Source organism: Oncorhynchus kisutch, linkage group LG2, assembly GCF_002021735.2.
Source record: "Oncorhynchus kisutch isolate 150728-3 linkage group LG2, Okis_V2, whole genome shotgun sequence".
In the NCBI taxonomy this organism is placed as follows: Eukaryota; Metazoa; Chordata; class Actinopteri; order Salmoniformes; family Salmonidae; genus Oncorhynchus; species Oncorhynchus kisutch.
The window spans coordinates 57,953,103-57,975,153 of record NC_034175.2 but is presented as its reverse complement, the minus strand read 5'-3'; the positions used below and the strand labels follow the sequence as shown (position 1 = coordinate 57,975,153).

The 22,051-nt window shown below is 46.1% G+C and overlaps 1 protein-coding gene and 1 long non-coding RNA gene across 3 annotated transcripts in view; one reads left to right on the top strand and one right to left on the bottom strand.

Moving 5' to 3' along the window:
- Positions 1-6,450: 6,450 nt before the first annotated feature.
- On the top strand, positions 6,451-16,075 carry LOC109868962 (uncharacterized). Of its 2 annotated transcripts, none has more exons than XR_004204324.1 (6): positions 6,451-7,176; positions 7,354-8,151; positions 10,775-10,864; positions 11,042-11,597; positions 11,717-11,846; positions 15,364-16,075. It is a non-coding gene; the product is annotated as an uncharacterized LOC109868962 (long non-coding RNA). The 2 variants fall into 2 exon arrangements; XR_004204325.1 differs by lacking the exon at positions 6,451-7,176 and having other exon boundaries at positions 7,701-7,902; positions 8,022-8,151.
- Positions 16,076-17,063: 988 nt separating this feature from the next.
- gtf2f2b (general transcription factor IIF, polypeptide 2b) overlaps positions 17,064-22,051 on the bottom strand; it is a 34,575-nt gene continuing 29,587 nt past the window's right edge. The window contains exons 6-8 of the mRNA XM_020458738.2: positions 19,348-19,447; positions 19,032-19,175; positions 17,064-17,546 (exon numbers count right to left, since the gene is read on the bottom strand). Coding sequence (XP_020314327.2) covers positions 17,418-17,546; positions 19,032-19,175; positions 19,348-19,447 — 373 coding nt within the window. The 3' untranslated portion in view covers positions 17,064-17,417. The remainder of the gene's footprint in view (positions 17,547-19,031; positions 19,176-19,347; positions 19,448-22,051) is intronic.

Genomic DNA, 22,051 nt, shown 5'->3' with positions numbered 1-22,051 from the left:
TGTAAACATTATTAAAGTGACTAGTGATCCGCTCCTTTTTGTCCAATTTTCATTTAAAATGACATACCCAAATCCAACTGCCTGTAGCTCAGGACCTGAAGCAAGGATTGTATTCTTGATACCATTTGAAAGGAAACACTTTTAAGTTTGTGGAAATGTTAAATTAATGTAGTAGGAGAATATAACACATTAGATCTGGTGGCTTATTTAACAGCCCGATGGCCTTGAGATAGAAGCTGTTTTTCAGTCTCTCGGTCCCAGCTTTGATGCACCTGTACTGACCTCGCCTTCTGGATGATAACGGGGTGAACAAGCTGTGGCTCGGGTTGTTGATGTCCTTGATTATCTTTTTGTCCTTCCTGTGACATTGGGTGCTGTAGGTGTCCTGTAGGGCAGGGTAGTTTGCCCCCAGTGATGCATTGGGCAGACTGCACCACCCTCTGGAAAGCCCTGCAGTTGCGGGTGGTGCAGTTGCCGTACCAGGCAGTGATACAGCCCGACAGGTTGTGCTCAATTGCGCATCTGTAAAAGTTTGATGGTTTTAGGGGCCTGTGTGAATGGATTGTTTTGGATCTCAGACAGAATGGATGGATTGGGGTGTTTTATTTGCTTAGATAAAATATAGAACCGTTTGTAATTTAAATCCACAAAGAATAGATTAATGTTCATTCTAACAGAAATTCATTACATGTGTATACTGCTATGGTTAGTTAATTTGATTTTTTTTAAATGAGTGAGTAAATTGAATTGAACACAATTTGGCAGCGATGAGACCATAGAGTCTTCTTGGGTATGATGCTACATTTTTATTTATTTAATACATTTTAGAATAAGGCTCTAATGTAACAAAATATGGAAAAAGTCAAGGGGTCTGAATACTTTCCAAATGCACTGTATTTCCATATTGGTTGTTATTGTTCACTTAATGATCATTCAAATTAAATTATACAATCCATATTGCTTGTCTTGGTGTTAAGGTTGAGTTTTTTTAGAAACACTTTACTGACAATTCACTGATAACCAATATCCGTTGCTGATATTTACTGAAGTACTGCTGCCACATTGCAACCAACTCATCCAAATCGGATAATTTGATGTCCTACATTAAGAACAAATTAAGTTCAGCCATGATAATTTAATTAGAACTACGTGAAATAAGGCTTCCCATCCACTGTATTAAGTGACAGCTCCACTTCTGGGAACCGCACCTTCGTAGTGACTTATCGAATTTCAAATGCATTGATCTAAGAACTAGATCCATTAGTCCTAGGCTCTCCAACCCTGGTCCTGGAGAGCTACCTTCCTGTAGGTTTTCAATCCAACCTCAGTTGTAACTAACCTCATTAATATTAATATATATATAAATATATTAATATTAAGCAGGTAATTATTCCTACGTACAAAATTAATGAACGTGTTAAATTATTATGTGACGTGGAGTCATATTCAGGTCCTGATTGGTAAAGAAGATTATTTGACATGTCAACTAGTGTTATTTGACGTGTATCTTTTAGACACGCAAAGATCCAAACGGTGTTCCATACTGAATAGACAAGTGTAACGTTAGTGTTTGTAACGCAAGATTGAGGAGAATCTGTCTCATTAGAGATCACTTTTATTTTGGGAGTTTTCAAAATATGACCTTTTCATTCAAGACAGGATAAATATATTGTTTCAGGTGATAATAAAACATGTTTTGTTTAGTTACTTTTTTCTCACATCGACCTAGCTAAAGTTAACTAGCTAAAAGCTAGGTTGAATACACAACTGTAGCTAGTGACCTCCATCACAATGAACTTAAACGGGAGGCAACAGTCATATAATGTAATTGGCTTAGCATTTAATGTGTAATAATTAACATTACCAATAAAATAGTACTCACTTATAGTAATTGTTTAGAAGTTGCTAGTATGAGGATTCTGTGTTATGCACTATAGCCTGTTACCATATACGTGATTGAATATTATCTGCTGTTGGCTTGTGTGGATGTATGTATGTGTTATGCAACATAGCTGACTTGAAACATTGTTAACAGTTTCAGGGCCATGGGCCTTTCTCATGATGGAAAAATACAGAATAACATAAAAACGGACACGTACAGAACGTAGTGTAGCAAACCACAGACTGTTTTTTGTTAGAACTCAAACTTAACAATAACAGAAACCAGATATGTGATAACGGTATCTAGGGAATGAGCGCATAGATACTCGACAGAGCAAGTTACATCTATCAACTGGAGTGCCCGGGGGCTGGCACCAGCTCGTACGACAACAATCAACGATAGGCTGGGTGAGTCTAAACCACGCCCAGTCTCTACTCTGACAGGCCGGCTTGGAAGCAGGAACTTTTTCTGTCAGAGTATATTTATAATATCTTTGTCAAGAACAAGTTAGTTCTCTGTTTGCTCTGCGAGGTGGGACAGAGAGCCCGTATATACGAAAATTGCATTTACCACTTATTGCTTAGCTAATAAAAAATACATAGTATACAATCGGTGACTCATTGTCATATTTATCCTGATACCAGATTCGAATTGACGCAACTCTAACACTAGCGGTTCTCGAAAGCCATCGCTGAAACCGATATATGTTCATCTTCTGTGGTTTGGTAACTTCCTGTTCTTCGACGGACTCCGTCTGGACTGAAGATAATGCAAAGTTTGGAAGATGTCAAAGTATGCGGAGTCCGTCTCGGAATAGAGCCTTCAACCGCATGGGGCCGTTGTGATTCCACTCCCTTTCTGGGAACCATATATTACATAGATTTTTGGAATAGGGGTTTGCTCCGTCCACTCCACACATCGACCTGGTATTGCAGTACTTCTAGGCAGGGGCGCAACTTTCACTGTGGACATGTCACCTCCACATTCTGAAATTGCATTTTTGTTCCCCCCAGTTTCATAATTGGAATGTGATATAAAATAGGTGGGTATGCTTTAGGACCATGTGGACGCCTCCGAGTGGTCGGGTAGGCTGGACTGTTAATGGGACTGGATTTAGGAACATTTGGACACCGACGAGTGGTCGGGTAGGCTGGACTGTTAATGGGACTGGATTTAGGAACATTTGGACGCCTCCGAGTGGTCGGGTAGGCTGGACTGTTAATGGGACTGGATTTAGGAATATTTGGATGCCTCCGAGTGGTTGGGTAGGCTGGACTGTTACTGGGACTGGATTTAGGAACATTTGGACGCCTCAGAGTGGTCGGGTAGGCTGGACTGTTAATGGGACTGGATTTAGGAACATTTGGACACCACAGAGTGGGCTGACAGGCTGTGTGAAGCCAAAGCTTCTGGGAGGCTGGCTGCACCAGCACCTGACATGAGAGTTGAGCATTGTTCATTGTACGAGTTGTGCTCTTTCACCAAGTTGTAAAATGAATAGAAACGGGCTACTCTTTAGTTGATTGATGTAGCTGGTAAGTTAACTGCTGTTTAACTTCACAGAAAAAACCCGAAACTAGTGTTTATTATTAGTTTGAGCTACTATTGACATGTAAAGTTAATGTTTCATCCCCTCTAGACTTTTCATAACTAAATGAACTTGGCAAGAACTTGACAGAGCTGGCCAAAAGTTGGCTTACATAAGCCATTATTTTTGCCTCAATCAAACTAGACCTCAATACAACCATCGGACAAACAATTGAAGATTGATATGACGTTTTTTCATTGCAATGTGCGTTGTGTTAGTCAGTATGTCAATATAACGTGATTGATCTGTCAATTTCCCTAGCTAATTCCCTACTTTTCACACTGACACAGTAATAACCGCTCAAAATTTTACAGGCTTCACGGTGCACAGTCATGGTGCACAGTAGAAGTCTGCGCGGGGCCGATTTCTTCCTGCAGCTCCACCCGCTACCGCAAGAACTGGTCCCTAACCCTACCGCATTTATTTTAGGCGTATGTGACGCAGCTCATGTGCAGCCGTAGTCCAAGCAATTTTGCGCCCTATAAGCAATATCAAATCCGCAAACATAATGTAAGAAAATCCTTATATTACCAAATTCACAAATGGCCCTTACATAGTATTACTGGGTTGTATCAGCCAATATGCTATATGTAGTTTGAAGAGAGCAGAATTGGAGAGACTTGCAATTTCTCTTGAGCTTTTTTTTATAGTCTACCTTTTAGGAGTGGGATGACGGAGAAAAATGGGTGATCAATATATGGGCCTATTTCTAGGCAATATAATAATCTATAGCCTAGACATAGGCATATTTAGGAAGTGCATTTCCCAGGAAAGATAACTGGCCCGTGATTCTCCGCCCATGTATACATAGGCTATAGCCAACTCTATTTAATTGAGACCACATGCGCAGCTGATATCGCGGGTATGGCTACTGAACTGGAGGCAGCAAGAATGATGACAGCGACCCTTGCTACGTTTTGCATAGTCCTATAGGATGTAGCCTACCTTTCAGGAGGACGATTTGCAGGCAGAGACAAATTAATGGGTAATCTATACTCTTTGAAAAGGAAAAGGCGCAACGCTGTCTCACCATAGTAGCCTATGTGGGCGTTGTGCCTTTTCCTTTTCAATTATGATTACATGTTGATTGCACTTCGATTCACATTAGTTGAGCGCCTTTACACTTATTTTCATTATCAATATTTATTTACAGACACTGTAGTAAACTACAGTCTAATCATATTACAATTAATTTTATATTCAAGTTAACTTCCACGTGATTCTTCGCCCATGTAGACAGCCTACTATATTTCAATGAGACCACACATACTAGCCACACTTGAACGCTCACGCCCAACAAAGACAGGTGGGCTACTGAAGTTGAAGCAGCGAATTCTGTGTGTAGGAAAAATGTGATTTTAATACAATAGGTAGGCTAACGCATAGAAAGCAGAATGAGGACCGTTTCAAAATAAATAGTGTTCATGTCTTAGCAGGATCGGATGGTGACAGCACAGGTTCAGACAGCCAGGGAAGACAAGTCTACGGAGCTCAGGTGAATTTTGCAGTTTATTCAGTGAATGATCAAAGTTCCATCTTGATTTGATGGGTTGACCTACAGGACAGCAGCTTAAAGCTACAGTCTGGGATCTGGAAATAATGGTCATTTCAATTATTGAACCATTGATTCTATTCTCGGATAATAAAATGTATCAATGTACACCAAGGTAATTCTTTGACATGGGGGATCAGATTGTGACAGGGGTCTCAGCAGGGTCAGGCAGCCAGGGAATACCAGTCTGACAGAGGTGAGGTGAATTTTTGCAGATACAACAGTTTATTATCTCGGTCCAGCAAACACTGAACAAGCCAGATGTTATTTTAAGGCTGTCTGACAAACCCCAAAGTTGATTTCCAAACTGTATCAAGGGTTGATTGAGGTTTTCCCGATGACATAAAACACATGTGTTCCCAATGACATAAAACACATAACACGTGTTCCCGATGACATAAAACACATAACAAGTGTTCCCGATGACATAAAACACATAACAAGTGTTCCCGATGACATAAAACACATAACAAGTGTTCCCGATGACATAAAACACATAACAAGTTTTCCCGATGACATAAAACACATAACAAGTGTTCCCGATGACATAAAACACATAACACGTGTTCCCGATGACATAAAACACATAACAAGTGTTCCCGATGACATAAAACACATAACAAGTGTTCCCGATGACATGAAACTCATAACAAGTGTTCCCGATTACATAAAACATGATGAATGGATACAGATATGTTAGAATGCTCCATCATGTTCATATAATCTCAGACATAAATGACTGCTTAAGACCATCCATAGAACGTACTATATGCCAGTGAAACTGAATATCATGCACTCAGAAGTTGTATTCTGTTGGAGGTGCAAAGCACAAAAGGGGACATATTTGCATATGTTGTCTTGTGAAGGCTGGCTGAATTCTGGCAAGAGTATGTTCTTTTATCTCAGCAATTCTACAGATTCTCCATTCTAATAATACTTTTAGACTTTTACTCAAGTAGAATTTTAATGGGTGACTTTCACTTTTGTGAGTAACTTTCTATTAAGGTATCTATACTTTTACTCAAGTATGACAATTGGTTACTTTTTCCACCACTGTACATATTACCTAAATTACCTCGACTAACCTTTGCCCCCGCACATTGACTCTGTACCAGTACACCATGTATATAGCCTCGTTACTGTTATTTTATTGTTGCTCTTTAGTTATTTTACATTTTTCTATTTTATTCATTTTTATTTATTTATTCAAATTTACACTTATCAAAGAGCACCTTCTGTCTACCAAAATCTACTATTGTGTACCTTAGCAGCGCTTCCCTTCCTCCTTTTTCTACAAGTTAATTTATTTGTTTACATCAATTTATTTAGTAAACACGTATTTTTTTTCTTAACTGCATTGTTGGTTAAGGGTTTGTAAGTAAGCATTTCACTGTAAGGTCTACACTTGTATTCAGCGCATGTGACAAAATGTGATTTGATTTTTGGGGCTTTTAATAAAGGGGACCCATTTGGTTTGGTAATGTAACAGGTGAATATTTACTTATCGTGAAGGCTATGAGCTAGGTCGTGCATGTCCTATAATAAACTAAACAGGTGCAGCTAACGGTACAAGGCATACCGGTATGTGGATATTAGCTTGTTCAGTAGCCAGTCCGCAGCTGCTTTCCATGTGCACGCTGTTAAAAGGCACTGTCAACTAACACCAAAACACTCAATCACTGTACAGTCGACTTTCCACCCACAGGTCATTTGCACACATACTATTAGTTTAATGGTATGCTTCTAATCCAGTTATGTTAGCTTTGCAAATCTAGCAGCTCTTGCTAGTACCACAGCAGCGTCTGTAGTCTGTCTGTCAGCCATCTAACAAATAGTGGGCAAGCTCAGCTATGTTACCGGCGGCAGTAGGATCTTGGCCCTAGCCTAGGGAAAGTTTGTACCGGCGGCAGTAGGGCTTGGCCCTAGCCTAGGGAAAGTGTGTACCGGGGGCAGTAGGGCTTGGCCCTAGCCTAGGGAAAGTTTGTACAAGGTCTGAGGCAAACCAAATGTAACTTTAACTGTGAACTATTAATGTGGTTTCAATTCATTCTGTTTTTATTGCAGGGGATGAAATGTTCAGACATTTACAAGATCAAATAATCACCAAATGGGATCTTGTTCGAAGTTCAGGGAAAGGATGCGTCTCCAATGCAGGTATATGCTCTATGAGATTTGGGGCTGACAGATGAGGTGTATCAGGATTTGGAGCCAGTAATTAAGTTGGGTATTGTCTTATAGCCTTGCACTAAAACAGAGTTTATGAAGACTAGTACAATAAGCTGTTTTATTATTATACTTTTTCTCCCAAATTTCGTGGTATCCAATTGGCAGTCTTGGCTCATCGCTGCAACTCCCATATGGACTCGGGAGAGGTGAAGGGCCCGGGTCTCCACAGGAGTCGCTAGAGTGAGATGGGACAAGGACATCCTTGTCAGCCAAACACTCCCCCAACCTGGACGACGCTGGGCCAATTGTGTGCCGACCCATGGGTCGCGGCCGGCTGCAACAGTGCCTGGACTTAAACCAGGATCTCTAGTGGCACAGCTAGCAACTGCAATACAGTGCCTTAGACCACTGCACCACTCGGGAGGCCACAATAAGGTGTTTGACAGTATTGAGACCCAACCACTGAGAGACTCAGCACTCACTCTCTTCCCTCCCCCCCCCCCCCCCCCCCTCTCTTCCTCCGGTCCTCCCTTCAGATGGTCAGTAGAACATTGATGACTCTTTGCTGGGGGTGAATGCGTCGGCAGAAGTGCAGGATGACGTCTGTGAGTCCAGCACGGTCAATGGAGTGGACATCGTCCTCAACCACAGACTGCAAGAGGCATCCTTCACCATGGACTCATACGAGGGATATATCGAGGACTACATGAAGGCGTGAGTGTGTTAGTAAGGGGTGTATGTGTGATGTTAGGGCTAACCTATCAATCCCCCTTTGCACCCCGCAAAGCTGTAATTGTAAATTTAAAACAGTCACTATTTGAAATTTAACACAGTTTAAGGTGCATGTGTGCGCACACGATCAAGGCTAAGCTGGAGGAGAACAACCCAGATGGAGTGAAGCCCTTCACGACTGGAGCTCAGGAGGAGATCAAGATGATCATGGGCAACATGAAGAACTACCAGGTAACCAACTACATCTACTACCGCCTAATAGCCCAGTTAGTTACACATGTTCTACCCGAGCTTGCTGGGTATTCCTAGACTTGAGGAGAACCTGGGGTGTATTCATTATGCCGATTCTCTTTCACTCATTTGGTCTCGCCCTTATCTCCTTGTTTCTGTTTACCCAATCTCTCTCCCTCACTCTACCATCCTGCTCCACCCCTCACTCTACCCTCCTGCTCCCACCCCTCACTCTACCCTCCTGCTCCCACCCCTCACTCTACCCTCCTGCTCCCACCTCACTCTCCACCCCTACCTCACTCTCCACCCCTCACTCTACCCTCCTGCTCCCACCTCATTCTCCACCCCTCACTCTACCCTCCTGCTCCCACCTCACTCTCCACCCCTCACTCTACCCTCCTGCTTCCACCTCTCACTCTACCCTCATGCTCCCACCTCTCTCCACCCCTCACTCTACCCTCCTGCTCCCACCTCTCTCCACCCCTTACTCTACCCTCCTGATCCCACCTCTCACTCTCCACCCCTCACTCTACCCTCCTGCTCCCACCTCTCACTCTCCACCCCTCACTCTACCCTCCTGCTCCCACCTCTCACTCTACCCTCCTGCTCCCACCTCTCACTCTACCCTCATGCTCCCACCCCTCACTCTCCACCTCTCACTCTACCCTCATGCTCCCACCTCTCACTCTACCCTCATGCTCCCACCCCTCACTCTCCACCTCTCACTCTACCCTCATGCTCCCACCCCTCACTCTCCACCTCTCACTCTACCCTCCTGCTCCCACCCCTCACTCTACCCTCCTGCTCCCACCCCTCACTCTCTACCCCTCACTCTATCCTCCTGCTCCCACCTCATTCTCCACCCCTCACTCTACCCTCCTGCTCCCACCTCACTCTACCCTCCTGCTTCCACCTCTCACTCTACCCTCATGCTCCCACCTCTCTCCACCCCTCACTCTACCCTCCTGCTCCCACCTCTCTCCACCCCTCACTCTCCACCTCTCACTCTACCCTCATGCTCCCACCTCTCAATCTACCCTCATGCTCCCACCCCTCACTCTCCACCTCTCACTCTACCCTCATGCTCCCACCCCTCACTCTCCACCTCTCACTCTACCCTCATGCTCCCACCTCTCTCCACCCCTTACTCTACCCTACCCTTACTCTACCCTCCTAATTCTGGCAAGAGTATGTTCTTTTATCTCAGCAATTCTACAGATTCTCCATTCTAATAATACTTTTAGACTTTTACTCAAGTAGAATTTTAATGGGTGACTTTCACTTTTGTGAGTAACTTTCTATTAAGGTATCTATACTTTTACTCAAGTATGACAATTGGTTACTTTTTCCACCACTGTACATATTACCTAAATTACCTCGACTAACCTTTGCCCCCGCACATTGACTCTGTACCAGTACACCATGTATATAGCCTCGTTACTGTTATTTTATTGTTGCTCTTTAGTTATTTTACATTTTTCTATTTTATTCATTTTTATTTATTTATTCAAATTTACACTTATCAAAGAGCACCTTCTGTCTACCAAAATCTACTATTGTGTACCTTAGCAGCGCTTCCCTTCCTCCTTTTTCTACAAGTTAATTTATTTGTTTACATCAATTTATTTAGTAAACACTTATTTTTTTTCTTAACTGCATTGTTGGTTAAGGGTTTGTAAGTAAGCATTTCACTGTAAGGTCTACACTTGTATTCAGCGCATGTGACAAAATGTGATTTGATTTTTGGGGCTTTTAATAAAGGGGACCCATTTGGTTTGGTAATGTAACAGGTGAATATTTACTTATCGTGAAGGCTATGAGCTAGGTCGTGCATGTCCTATAATAAACTAAACAGGTGCAGCTAACGGTACAAGGCATACCGGTATGTGGATATTAGCTTGTTCAGTAGCCAGTCCGCAGCTGCTTTCCATGTGCACGCTGTTAAAAGGCACTGTCAACTAACACCAAAACACTCAATCACTGTACAGTCGACTTTCCACCCACAGGTCATTTGCACACATACTATTAGTTTAATGGTATGCTTCTAATCCAGTTATGTTAGCTTTGCAAATCTAGCAGCTCTTGCTAGTACCACAGCAGCGTCTGTAGTCTGTCTGTCAGCCATCTAACAAATAGTGGGCAAGCTCAGCTATGTTACCGGCGGCAGTAGGATCTTGGCCCTAGCCTAGGGAAAGTTTGTACCGGCGGCAGTAGGGCTTGGCACTAGCCTAGGGAAAGTTTGTACCGGGGGCAGTAGGGCTTGGCCCTAGCCTAGGGAAAGTTTGTACCGGGGGCAGTAGGGCTTGGCCCTAGCCTAGGGAAAGTTTGTACCGGGGGCAGTAGGGTTTGGCCCTAGCCTAGGGAAAGTTTGTACCGGGGGCAGTAGGGCTTGGCCCTAGCCTAGGGAAAGTTTGTACCGGCGGCAGTAGGGCTTGGCCCTAGCCTAGGGAAAGTTTGTACCGGGGGCAGTAGGGCTTGGCCCTAGCCTAGGGAAAGTGTGTACCGGGGGCAGTAGGGCTTGGCCCTAGCCTAGGGAAAGTTTGTACAAGGTCTGAGGCAAACCAAATGTAACTTTAACTGTGAACTATTAATGTGGTTTCAATTCATTCTGTTTTTATTGCAGGGGATGAAATGTTCAGACATTTACAAGATCAAATAATCACCAAATGGGATCTTGTTCGAAGTTCAGGGAAAGGATGCGTCTCCAATGCAGGTATATGCTCTATGAGATTTGGGGCTGACAGATGAGGTGTATCAGGATTTGGAGCCAGTAATTAAGTTGGGTATTGTCTTATAGCCTTGCACTAAAACAGAGTTTATGAAGACTAGTACAATAAGCTGTTTTATTATTATACTTTTTCTCCCAAATTTCGTGGTATCCAATTGGCAGTCTTGGCTCATCGCTGCAACTCCCATATGGACTCGGGAGAGGTGAAGGGCCCGGGTCTCCACAGGAGTCGCTAGAGTGAGATGGGACAAGGACATCCTTGTCAGCCAAACACTCCCCCAACCTGGACGACGCTGGGCCAATTGTGTGCCGCCCCATGGGTCGCGGCCGGCTGCAACAGTGCCTGGACTTAAACCAGGATCTCTAGTGGCACAGCTAGCAACTGCAATACAGTGCCTTAGACCACTGCACCACTCGGGAGGCCACAATAAGGTGTTTGACAGTATTGAGACCCAACCACTGAGTGACTCAGCACTCACTCTCTTCCCTTCCCCCCCCCCCCCCCCCCCCCCCCCTCTCTTCCTCCGGTCCTCCCTTCAGATGGTCAGTAGAACATTGATGACTCTTTGCTGGGGGTGAATGCGTCGGCAGAAGTGCAGGATGACGTCTGTGAGTCCAGCACGGTCAATGGAGTGGACATCGTCCTCAACCACAGACTGCAAGAGGCATCCTTCACCATGGACTCATACGAGGGATATATCGAGGACTACATGAAGGCGTGAGTGTGTTAGTAAGGGGTGTATGTGTGATGTTAGGGCTAACCTATCAATCCCCCTTTGCACCCCGCAAAGCTGTAATTGTAAATTTAAAACAGTCACTATTTGAAATTTAACACAGTTTAAGGTGCATGTGTGCGCACACGATCAAGGCTAAGCTGGAGGAGAACAACCCAGATGGAGTGAAGCCCTTCACGACTGGAGCTCAGGAGGAGATCAAGATGATCATGGGCAACATGAAGAACTACCAGGTAACCAACTACATCTACTACCGCCTAATAGCCCAGTTAGTTACACATGTTCTACCCGAGCTTGCTGGGTATTCCTAGACTTGAGGAGAACCTGGGGTGTATTCATTATGCCGATTCTCTTTCACTCATTTGGTCTCGCCCTTATCTCCTTGTTTCTGTTTACCCAATCTCTCTCCCTCACTCTACCATCCTGCTCCACCCCTCACTCTACCCTCCTGCTCCCACCCCTCACTCTACCCTCCTGCTCCCACCCCTCACTCTACCCTCCTGCTCCCACCTCACTCTCCACCCCTACCTCACTCTCCACCCCTCACTCTACCCTCCTGCTCCCACCTCATTCTCCACCCCTCACTCTACCCTCCTGCTCCCACCTCACTCTCCACCCCTCACTCTACCCTCCTGCTTCCACCTCTCACTCTACCCTCATGCTCCCACCTCTCTCCACCCCTCACTCTACCCTCCTGCTCCCACCTCTCTCCACCCCTTACTCTACCCTCCTGATCCCACCTCTCACTCTCCACCCCTCACTCTACCCTCCTGCTCCCACCTCTCACTCTACCCTCCTGCTCCCACCTCTCACTCTACCCTCATGCTCCCACCCCTCACTCTCCACCTCTCACTCTACCCTCATGCTCCCACCCCTCACTCTCCACCTCTCACTCTACCCTCATGCTCCCACCCCTCACTCTCTACCCCTCACTCTATCCTCCTGCTCCCACCTCATTCTCCACCCCTCACTCTACCCTCCTGCTCCCACCTCACTCTACCCTCCTGCTTCCACCTCTCACTCTACCCTCATGCTCCCACCTCTCTCCACCCCTCACTCTACCCTCCTGCTCCCACCTCTCTCCACCCCTCACTCTCCACCTCTCACTCTACCCTCATGCTCCCACCTCTCACTCTACCCTCATGCTCCCACCCCTCACTCTCCACCTCTCACTCTACCCTCATGCTCCCACCCCTCACTCTCCACCTCTCACTCTACCCTCATGCTCCCACCTCTCTCCACCCCTTACTCTACCCTCCTGCTCCCACCTCTCTCCACCCCTCACTCTACCCTCCTGATCCCACCTCTCACTCTCCACCCCTCACTCTACCCTCCTGCTCCCACCTCTCACTCTACCCTCCTGCTCCCACCTCTCACTCTACCCTCATGCTCCCACCCCTCACTCTCCACCTCTCACTCTACCCTCATGCTCCCACCCCTCACTCTCCACCTCTCACTCTACCCTCATGCTCCCACCTCTCACTCTACCCTCATGCTCCCACCCCTCACTCTCCACCTCTCACTCTACCCTCATGCTCCCACCTCTCACTCTACCCTCCTGCTCCCACCTCTCACTCTACCCTCCTGCTCCCACCTCACTCTCCACCCCTCACTCTACCCTCCTGCTCCCACCTATCACTCTACCCTCCTGCTCCCACCTCACTCTCCACCCCTCACTCTACCCTCCTGCTCCCACCTCACTCTCCACCCGTCACTCTACCCTCCTGCTCCCACCTCACTCTACCCTCCTGCTCCCACCTCACTCTCCACCTCTCACTCTACCCTCCTGCTCCCACCTCACTCTCCACCCCTCACTCTACCCTCCTGCTCCCACCTCTCACTCTACCCTCCTGCTCCCACCTCACTCTCCACCCCTCACTCTACCCTCCTGCTCCCACCTCTCACTCTACCCTCCTGCTCCCACCTCTCACTCTCCACCCCTCACTCTACCCTCCTGCTCCCACCTCTCATCTCTACCCTCCTGCTCCCACCTCACTCTCCACCCCTCACTCTACCCTCCTGCTCCCACCTCACTCTACCCTCCTGCTCCCACCTCACTCTCCACCCCTCACTCTACCCCCCTGCTCCCACCTCACTCTCCACCCCTCTCTACCCTCCTCACTCTCCACCCCTCACTCTACCCTCCTGCTCCCACCTCACTCTCCACCCCTCACTCTACCCTCCTGCTCCCACCTCACTCTACCCTCCTGCTCCCACCTCACTCTCCACCTCTCACTCTACCCTCCTGCTCCCACCTCACTCTCCACCCCTCACTCTACCCTCCTGCTCCCACCTCTCACTCTACCCTCCTGCTCCCACCTCACTCTCCACCCCTCACTCTACCCTCCTGCTCCCACCTCACTCTCCACCCCTCACTCTACCCTCCTGCTCCCACCTCACTCTCCACCCCTCTCTACCCTCCTGCTCCCACCTCACTCTCCACCCCTCACTCTACCCTCCTGCTCCCACCTCACTCTCCACCCCTCTCTACCCTCCTGCTCCCACCTCACTCTCCACCCCTCACTCTACCCTCCTGCTCCCACCTCACTCTCCACCCCTCACTCTACCCTCCTGCTCCCACCTCACTCTCCACCCCTCACTCTACCCTCCTGCTCCCGCCTCACTCTACCCTCGTGCTCCCACCTCACTCTCCACCTCTCACTCTACCCTCCTGCTCCCCTCACTCTCCACCCCTCACTCTACCCTCCTGCTCCCACCTCACTCTACCCTCGTGCTCCCACCTCACTCTCCACCTCTCACTCTACCCTCCTGCTCCCCTCACTCTCCACCCCTCACTCTACCCCCCTGCTCCCACCTCACTCTCCACCCCTCTCTACCCTCCTCACTCTCCACCCCTCACTCTACCCTCCTGCTCCCCTCACTCTCCACCCCTCACTCTACCCTCCTGCTCCCACCCCTCTCTACCCTCCTGCTCCCACCTCACTCTCCACCCCTCACTCTACCCTCCTGCTCCCACCTCACTCTCCACCCCTCTCTACCCTCCTGCTCCCACCTCACTCTCCACCCCTCACTCTACCCTCCTGCTCCCACCTCACTCTCCACCCCTCTCTACCCTCCTGCTCCCACCTCACTCTCCACCCCTCACTCTACCCTCCTGCTCCCACCTCACTCTCCACCCCTCACTCTACCCTCCTGCTCCCACCTCACTCTCCACCCCTCACTCTACCCTCCTGCTCCCGCCTCACTCTACCCTCGTGCTCCCACCTCACTCTCCACCTCTCACTCTACCCTCCTGCTCCCCTCACTCTCCACCCCTCACTCTACCCTCCTGCTCCCACCTCACTCTACCCTCCTGCTCCCACCTCACTCTCCACCCCTCACTCTACCCTCCTGCTCCCACCTCACTCTCCACCCCTCACTCTACCCTCCTGCTCCCACCTCACTCTCCACCCCTCTCTACCCTCCTGCTCCCACCTCACTCTCCACCCCTCACTCTACCCTCCTGCTCCCACCTCACTCTCCACCCCTCACTCTACCCTCCTGCTCCCACCTCACTCTACCCTCGTGCTCCCACCTCTCACTCTACCCTCCTGCTCCCCTCACTCTACCCTCGTGCTCCCACCTCACTCTCCACCCCTCTCTACCCTCCTGCTCCCCTCACTCTCCACCCCTCTACCCTCCTGCTCCCACCTCTCACTCTCCACCCCTCTCTACCCTCCTGCTCCCACCTCTCACTCTCCACCCCTCTCTCGCCATCCTCCCTCCCACTGTAGTTTTTTTATTTTACAGGTGAGTCTATGAACCCAGATGGTATGGTTGGTCTGCTGGACATCCGTAAGGACAGCATCACTCCCTTCAAAGACGGCCTGGAGATGGAGAAATGCTTCAGTCCCTTCAGTCTATTTGTGTAATAATAACACTTGTTATAACCACTGTCCTTCCTCCTCTCTTTCATAGTAATACTCAGGTCTCAGAACTTTGTTTCTATTAGCTGCTGTATCTCACCTGACCCACGACCAGGAACCAACCAGACGACGACTCTGCATTATGTTTGGAATGGAAGTATTATATGATGCCCAAACCAAGTCATGTCTATGGGGTTGACAGAAAGGGTGCTGTGACAGTTATGGTATTGATCTTATTGATTATGGTGTTCAACTTTGAGTATTGCAGTGTTCTGTTAACTGGTATATTCAGGAAGTACCCGTCAGAACATTCGGATAAAAATGTATAGAGTAGAGCAGATATGCCTCTGTCATGCAGAATACACAATATGTTACATTTCTATCTGGGACATTCTATATGTCTCACAGTTTGCTGTGGGATGATTTTTTAAACTCTGTGAAGACAATGTTTCCATCCACTTATCTGTTGTTGATTAACTCTCAGGCCTCCATTTGCTTGGTTTACAGTTACATTATGCAACAGTCATTAGATTCATCAAATATATTTTAATGTTACGCCATTGTACTTTTTCTTGAATAAATATGCTACATGACCAAAACAATATGTGGACACCTGCTCGTTGAACATCTCATTCCAAAATCATGGGCATTATTAAGGAGTTGGTCCCCCCTTTGCTGCAATAACAGCCTCCACTCTTCTGGGAAGGCTTTCCACTAGATGTTGGAACATTGCTGTAGGGACTTGCTTCCATTCAGCCACAAGCATTATTCCGGTCAGGCACTGATGTTGGGCAACTATGTCTGACTCGCAGTCAGCGTTCCAATTCATCCTAAAGGTGTTCAATGGGGTTGAGGTCAGAGCTCTGTGCAGGCCAGTCATGTTCTTCCACACTAATCTCGACAAACCATTTCTTTATGGACCTCGCTTTGTGCACATAAGTCATTGTCATGCTGAAACAGGAAAGGGCCTTCCCCAAACTGTTGCCACAAAGTTGGAAGCAGAGAATCTTATAGAATGTCATTGTATTCTGTAGCGTTAAGATTACCCGTGACTGGAACTAAGGGGCCTAGCCCTAACCATGAACAACAGCCCCAGACCATTATTCCTCATCCACCAAACTTTACAGTTGACACTATGCACTGGGGCAGATAGCGTTCTAGCATCCACCAAACCCAGATTCGTCTGTCGGACTACCAGATGGTGAAGCGTGATTCATCACTCCAGAAAACGCATTTCTATTGCTCCAGAGTCCAATGGCGGCTAGCTTTACCGCATGGTGACCTTTGTCAAATTTGCAGCTGCACACGAGCCTAACTGACTTGTTGGAAAGGTGGCATCCTATGACGGTGCCACGTTAAAAAAAGTCAGCTCTTCAGTAAGGCCATTCTACTGTCAATGTTTGGAGATTGTATGGCTGTGTGTTCTACTTCATACATCTGTCAGCAACGGGTGTGGCTTAAATGTCCGAATCCACTCATTTGTATGTATGCATATATATATATATATATATATAGTAGTTTAGTAGTTTACCTCAAAAGCTTGTTCTGTCACATTCATTGAAAGAAAATGTAAAATATTCCAAAACCGGTAGTTACATTATTTTATAAATGATTTACAAATGATAGTGCAAAGTTTCAGCTTCTGTAAGTAGAGTGAAGAAAAAAAACATTACAATTTCTATAAGCTGCACCAAACAACATAAAAAAGAACCCATCCAAAAGAGTGTTGCTTTAAGGCAAGTGTTTCACACAGTCTGGTTCATAGTGCAAGATCCCCACACACCATCCTACCAACAGCTGATAAAAGGTAGACCCTTTGTGATCATGTAGTTTTGGGTATCAGTTTTAGATAAAGTGAAAGACAAAAGAACAAAGACTTCTGTGATGGTAGGCCCTCAGGTCAATGTCTGTATCCCAGACAGGGTGCTCTGTTCTGGGCTAGTCACCCTTTATCTCCTCCTCTCCTCCCTGGTAGTGGCGGTACTCTGGCTTCAGTTCCCATGTACTCTTGTGCGTCCCTTTAGTGTTGTACACTCCTATCTCCCTCAGGATCTCCTTCAAGTAGGTCTACAGGAAACACACAGACAAACATCTCTCAGAATCTCCTTTATATATGTCTATAGGAGAGAGGCTCTTTCTACAGTGTCCATTTGGCTACAGCCTGCACCCTTACTCTGAAAACTAGAAGCATCTACCAGTGAGGCGAGTCTACCTGTTATTCTTAGTGTCAAAAGCCATTTGTTGTAGTTGATAATGTCCACCAGATGTCAATAGTGGGTAATGGTTGACATTCCTCCTCCAGATACAGGTCTACAGTATGTGTTCTGATCCTGTTCAACTTATTACGGTATGACTAATCAGGCCTCAGGTTACTATAGTTCACTCTGACATGCTGTTCTCCCTGTGAAGCACCCTGGAGAAGGTTACAGTGGTGGAGTCTAATCGATCCTGGAGAGAGAGGGTTACAGTGGTGGAGTCTAATCGATCCTGGAGAGAGAGGGTTACAGTGGTGGAGTCTAATCGATCCTGGAGAGAGAGGGTTACAGTGGTGGAGTCTAATCGATCCTGGAGAGAGAGAGTTACAGTGGTGGAGTCCAATGGATCCTAGAGAGAGAGGGTTACAGTGGTGGAGTCCAATCGATCCTAGAGAGAGGGTTACAGTGGTGGAGTGTAATCGATCCTGGAGAGAGAGGGTTACAGTGGTGGAGTCTAATCGATCCTGGAGAGAGAGGGTTACAGTGGTGGAGTCTAATCGATCCTGGAGAGAGAGGGTTACAGTGGTGGAGTCTAATCGATCCTGGAGAGAGAGAGTTACAGTGGTGGAGTCCAATGGATCCTAGAGAGAGAGGGTTACAGTGGTGGAGTCCAATCGATCCTAGAGAGAGGGTTACAGTGGTGGAGTGTAATCGATCCTGGAGAGAGAGGGTTACAGTGGTGGAGTCTAATCGATCCTGGAGAGAGAGGGTTACAGTGGTGGAGTCTAATCGATCCTGGAGAGAGAGGGTTACAGTGGTGGAGTCTAATCGATCCTGGAGAGAGAGGGTTGCAGTGGTGGAGTGTAATCGATCCTGGAGAGAGAGGGTTACAGTGGTGGAGTCTAATCGATCCTGGAGAGAGAGGGTTACAGTGGTGGAGTCCAATCGATCTTGGAGAGAGAGGGTTACAGTGGTGTAGTCTAATCGATCCTAGAGAGAGAGGGTTACAATGGTGGAGTCTAATCGATCCTAGAGAGAGAGGGTTACAGTGGTGGAGTGTAATCGATCCTGGAGAGAGAGGGTTACAGTGGTGGAGTCTAATCGATCCTGGAGAGAGAGGGTTACAGTGGTGGAGTCTAATCGATCCTAGAGTGAGAGGGTTACAGTGGTGGAGTCTAATCGATCCTGGAGAGAGAGGGTTACAGTGGTGGAGTCTAATCGATCCTAAAGAGAGAGGGTTGCAGTGTTGGAGTGGAATCTATCTTGGAAGGCTGAGCAGAAGCGCTCGCAGCGCATACTCACTTATGGTAATGAAATCAGACAGGACAGTGAACAGGTTGCTGTTTGTGTGACTAACCACAGGTTGCTTGGTGACCTCCACCAGGTCTTTGATGTTGTAGTACTGGTGTTTCTCAAAGGCGGAGAAGAGCATGTCCATCACCTGCTGTCTGTCTGCCCTCACCATCCTACCTTCAGCCCTCTTCTTCTTCTCATACTCCACCTACACAAAACAACCCACGGAAAACCCACACAGGGGCAAGGAGGGAGCATGGTAGAAGTGCACATTACAGTTCCAAATGTGTATTGATCCAACACTACAAAGATATGGAACCTTCAGGAGCATGCAAGCAGACACACACTGATTTTAACATGTGATATGGTAGTGTTCTTACGTTATTAACATGGTTGGATACAGGCTTGAAGTTGTTAGTGACAGCCCTGTCCATCTGCTCGGTCAGACGCTGGGGCTTGGTAGACACCTCAATCTGTAATCTGAGGAGAGGAGGATACATTCTAGAACACTGTCACATAACTGTTTGAGAGAACCTGAGAAATTATTAAAATGAATGAAGACAGGGTCTTATTGAGAGAAGCAACCCAGTGGGCAGAGCACTGAATAGAACAAAATGCAGAACAATAGCATCCACTATGCTGTACAATGGTTGAATAACGCATATAGCCATTCAGTATAATGTACAGTACTGGCACTGCTGTGCACATACAGACACCAAGGCAGACATGCATGTGCTCAAACACACAGGGAGAGGCTCTACCCAAAATTACAATCAACCAATTGCACCATTGCTGCAAAAATGGAAGAAGCAAGTTGAAGGGGGAAAATAGTTAGGAAGAGATTTTTGATGCCACATTCCATGCCACTTGGTTTATGAACTGATATGCAAAATGACAACTTAAAAATATTTTTTTCAATTTAAATGATAATAAAAATGATTGCAACCAATAGAATGTACATACCGTTGAAGTCGGAAGTTTACATACACCTTAGCAAAATACATTTAAACTCAGTTTCACAATTCCTGACCTTTAATCCTAGTAAAGATACCCTGTCTTAGGTCAGTTAGGATCACCACTTTATTTTAAGAATGTGAAATGTCTGAATAATAGTAGAGTGATTTATTTCAGTTTTTATTTCTTTCATCACATTCCCAGTGGGTCAGAAGTTTACATACACTCAATTAGTATTTGGTAGCATTGCCTTTAAATTGTTTAACTTGAGTCAAACATTTTGGGTAGCCTTCCACAAGCTTCCCACAATAAGTTGGGTGAATTTTGGCCCATTCCTCCAGACAGAGCTGGTGTAACTGAGTCAGGGTTGTAAAGGCCTCCTTGCTCGCACACACTTTTTCAGTTCTGCCCACAAATTTTCTATAGAATTGAGTTCAGGGCTTTGTGATGGCCACTCCAATACCTTGACTTTGTTGTCCTTAAGCCATTTTGCCACAGCTTTGGAAGTATGCTTGGGGTCATTGTCCATTTGGAAGACCCATTTGCGACCAAGCTTTAACTTCCTGACTGATGTCTTGAGATGTTGCTTCAATATATCCACATAATTTTCCATCCTCATGATGCCATCTATTTTGTGAAGTGCACCAGACCCTCCTGCAGCAAAGCACCCCCACAACATGATGCTGCCACCCCTGTGCTTCATGGTTTGGATGGTGTTCTTCGGCTTGCAAGTCTCCCCCTTTTTCCTCCAAACATAATGATGGTCATTATGGCCAAACAGTTATTTTTGTTTCATTAGACCAGAGGACATTTCTCCCTAAAAAGTATGATCTTTGTTCCCATGTGCAGTTGCAAACCGTAGTGGCTATTTTATGGCAGTTTTGGAGCAGTGGCATCTTCACAAGGTCCTTTGCCGTTGTTCTGGGATTGATTTGCACCAAAGTACTTTTATCTCTAGGAGACAGAACGCGTCTCCTTCCTGAGCGGTATGACGGCTGCGTGATCTCATGGTGTTTATACTTGCGTACTATCGTTTGTACATATGAACGTGGTACCTTCAGGCGTTTGGAAATTGCTACCAATGATGAACCAATGTTGTGGAGGTCTAGAATTTGGCTGATTTCTTTTGATTTTCCCATGATGTCAAGCAAAGAGGCACTGAGTTTGAAGGTAGGCCTTGAAATACATCCACAGGTACACCTCCAATTGACTCAAATTATGTCAATTAGCCTATCAGAAGCTTCTAAAGCCATGACATAGTTTTCTGGAATTTCCCAAGCTGTTTAAAGACAGTCAACTTAGTGTATGTAAACTTCTGACCCACTGGAATTGTGATACAGTGCATTTTAAATTAAATAATCTGTCTGTAAACAATTGTTGGAAAAATTACTTGTGTCATGCACAATGTAGATGTCCTAATCGACTTGCCAAAACTATAGTTAGTTAACAAGACATTTGTGGAGTGGTTGAAAAACGGGTTTAATGACTCCAATCTGAACTGTATATGGGGGATACAACCATCCCAGCTCTGCAGAGTTTGCTGCGAAGAGACAATCATTTAATTAATTTGTTTTGGTGCTGTCCATATGTAGCTTTTTTTGGTCACAGGTCCAGGAATGGCTGAAGAATAGCAACATTTACCTGGAGCTAACTGAAAAGTCATAGTCATTAATAATATTATCATTAATAATAATACTTTTAGCAAAATGTTTATCTTTAATTTACAATCTGTAGAAACTATGAGAATAGAAAGGTTCAGAATTTTTGTGAAACAAGCTCAGTTGAAAAATATATAGCAAATAGAAATCCAAACTGGATGGTGTTAATAGATAGACGGGAGGGGTTGAGTGGAGCTGAAGGGTGGGAATAATAACAACAAGATAACTATTGTAAAATATACTGTGTCCATAGAATGTACATAGGTTCAGAACTTTAGTGAAACAGCACATTTAAAAAAATATGGCAAATAGAAATCTAACTGGATGGTCTTCGGAGATAGAAGGAAGGGGTTGAGGGTAGCTTAAAAACAAACAAAACATAACTGTCCGGAAAATGTATATGGCATGTATAAGCTTAAGAGTTGTTGTCCATTAGTTTACTCCAATTAGGGTAGGGTTAAATAATAAAAGG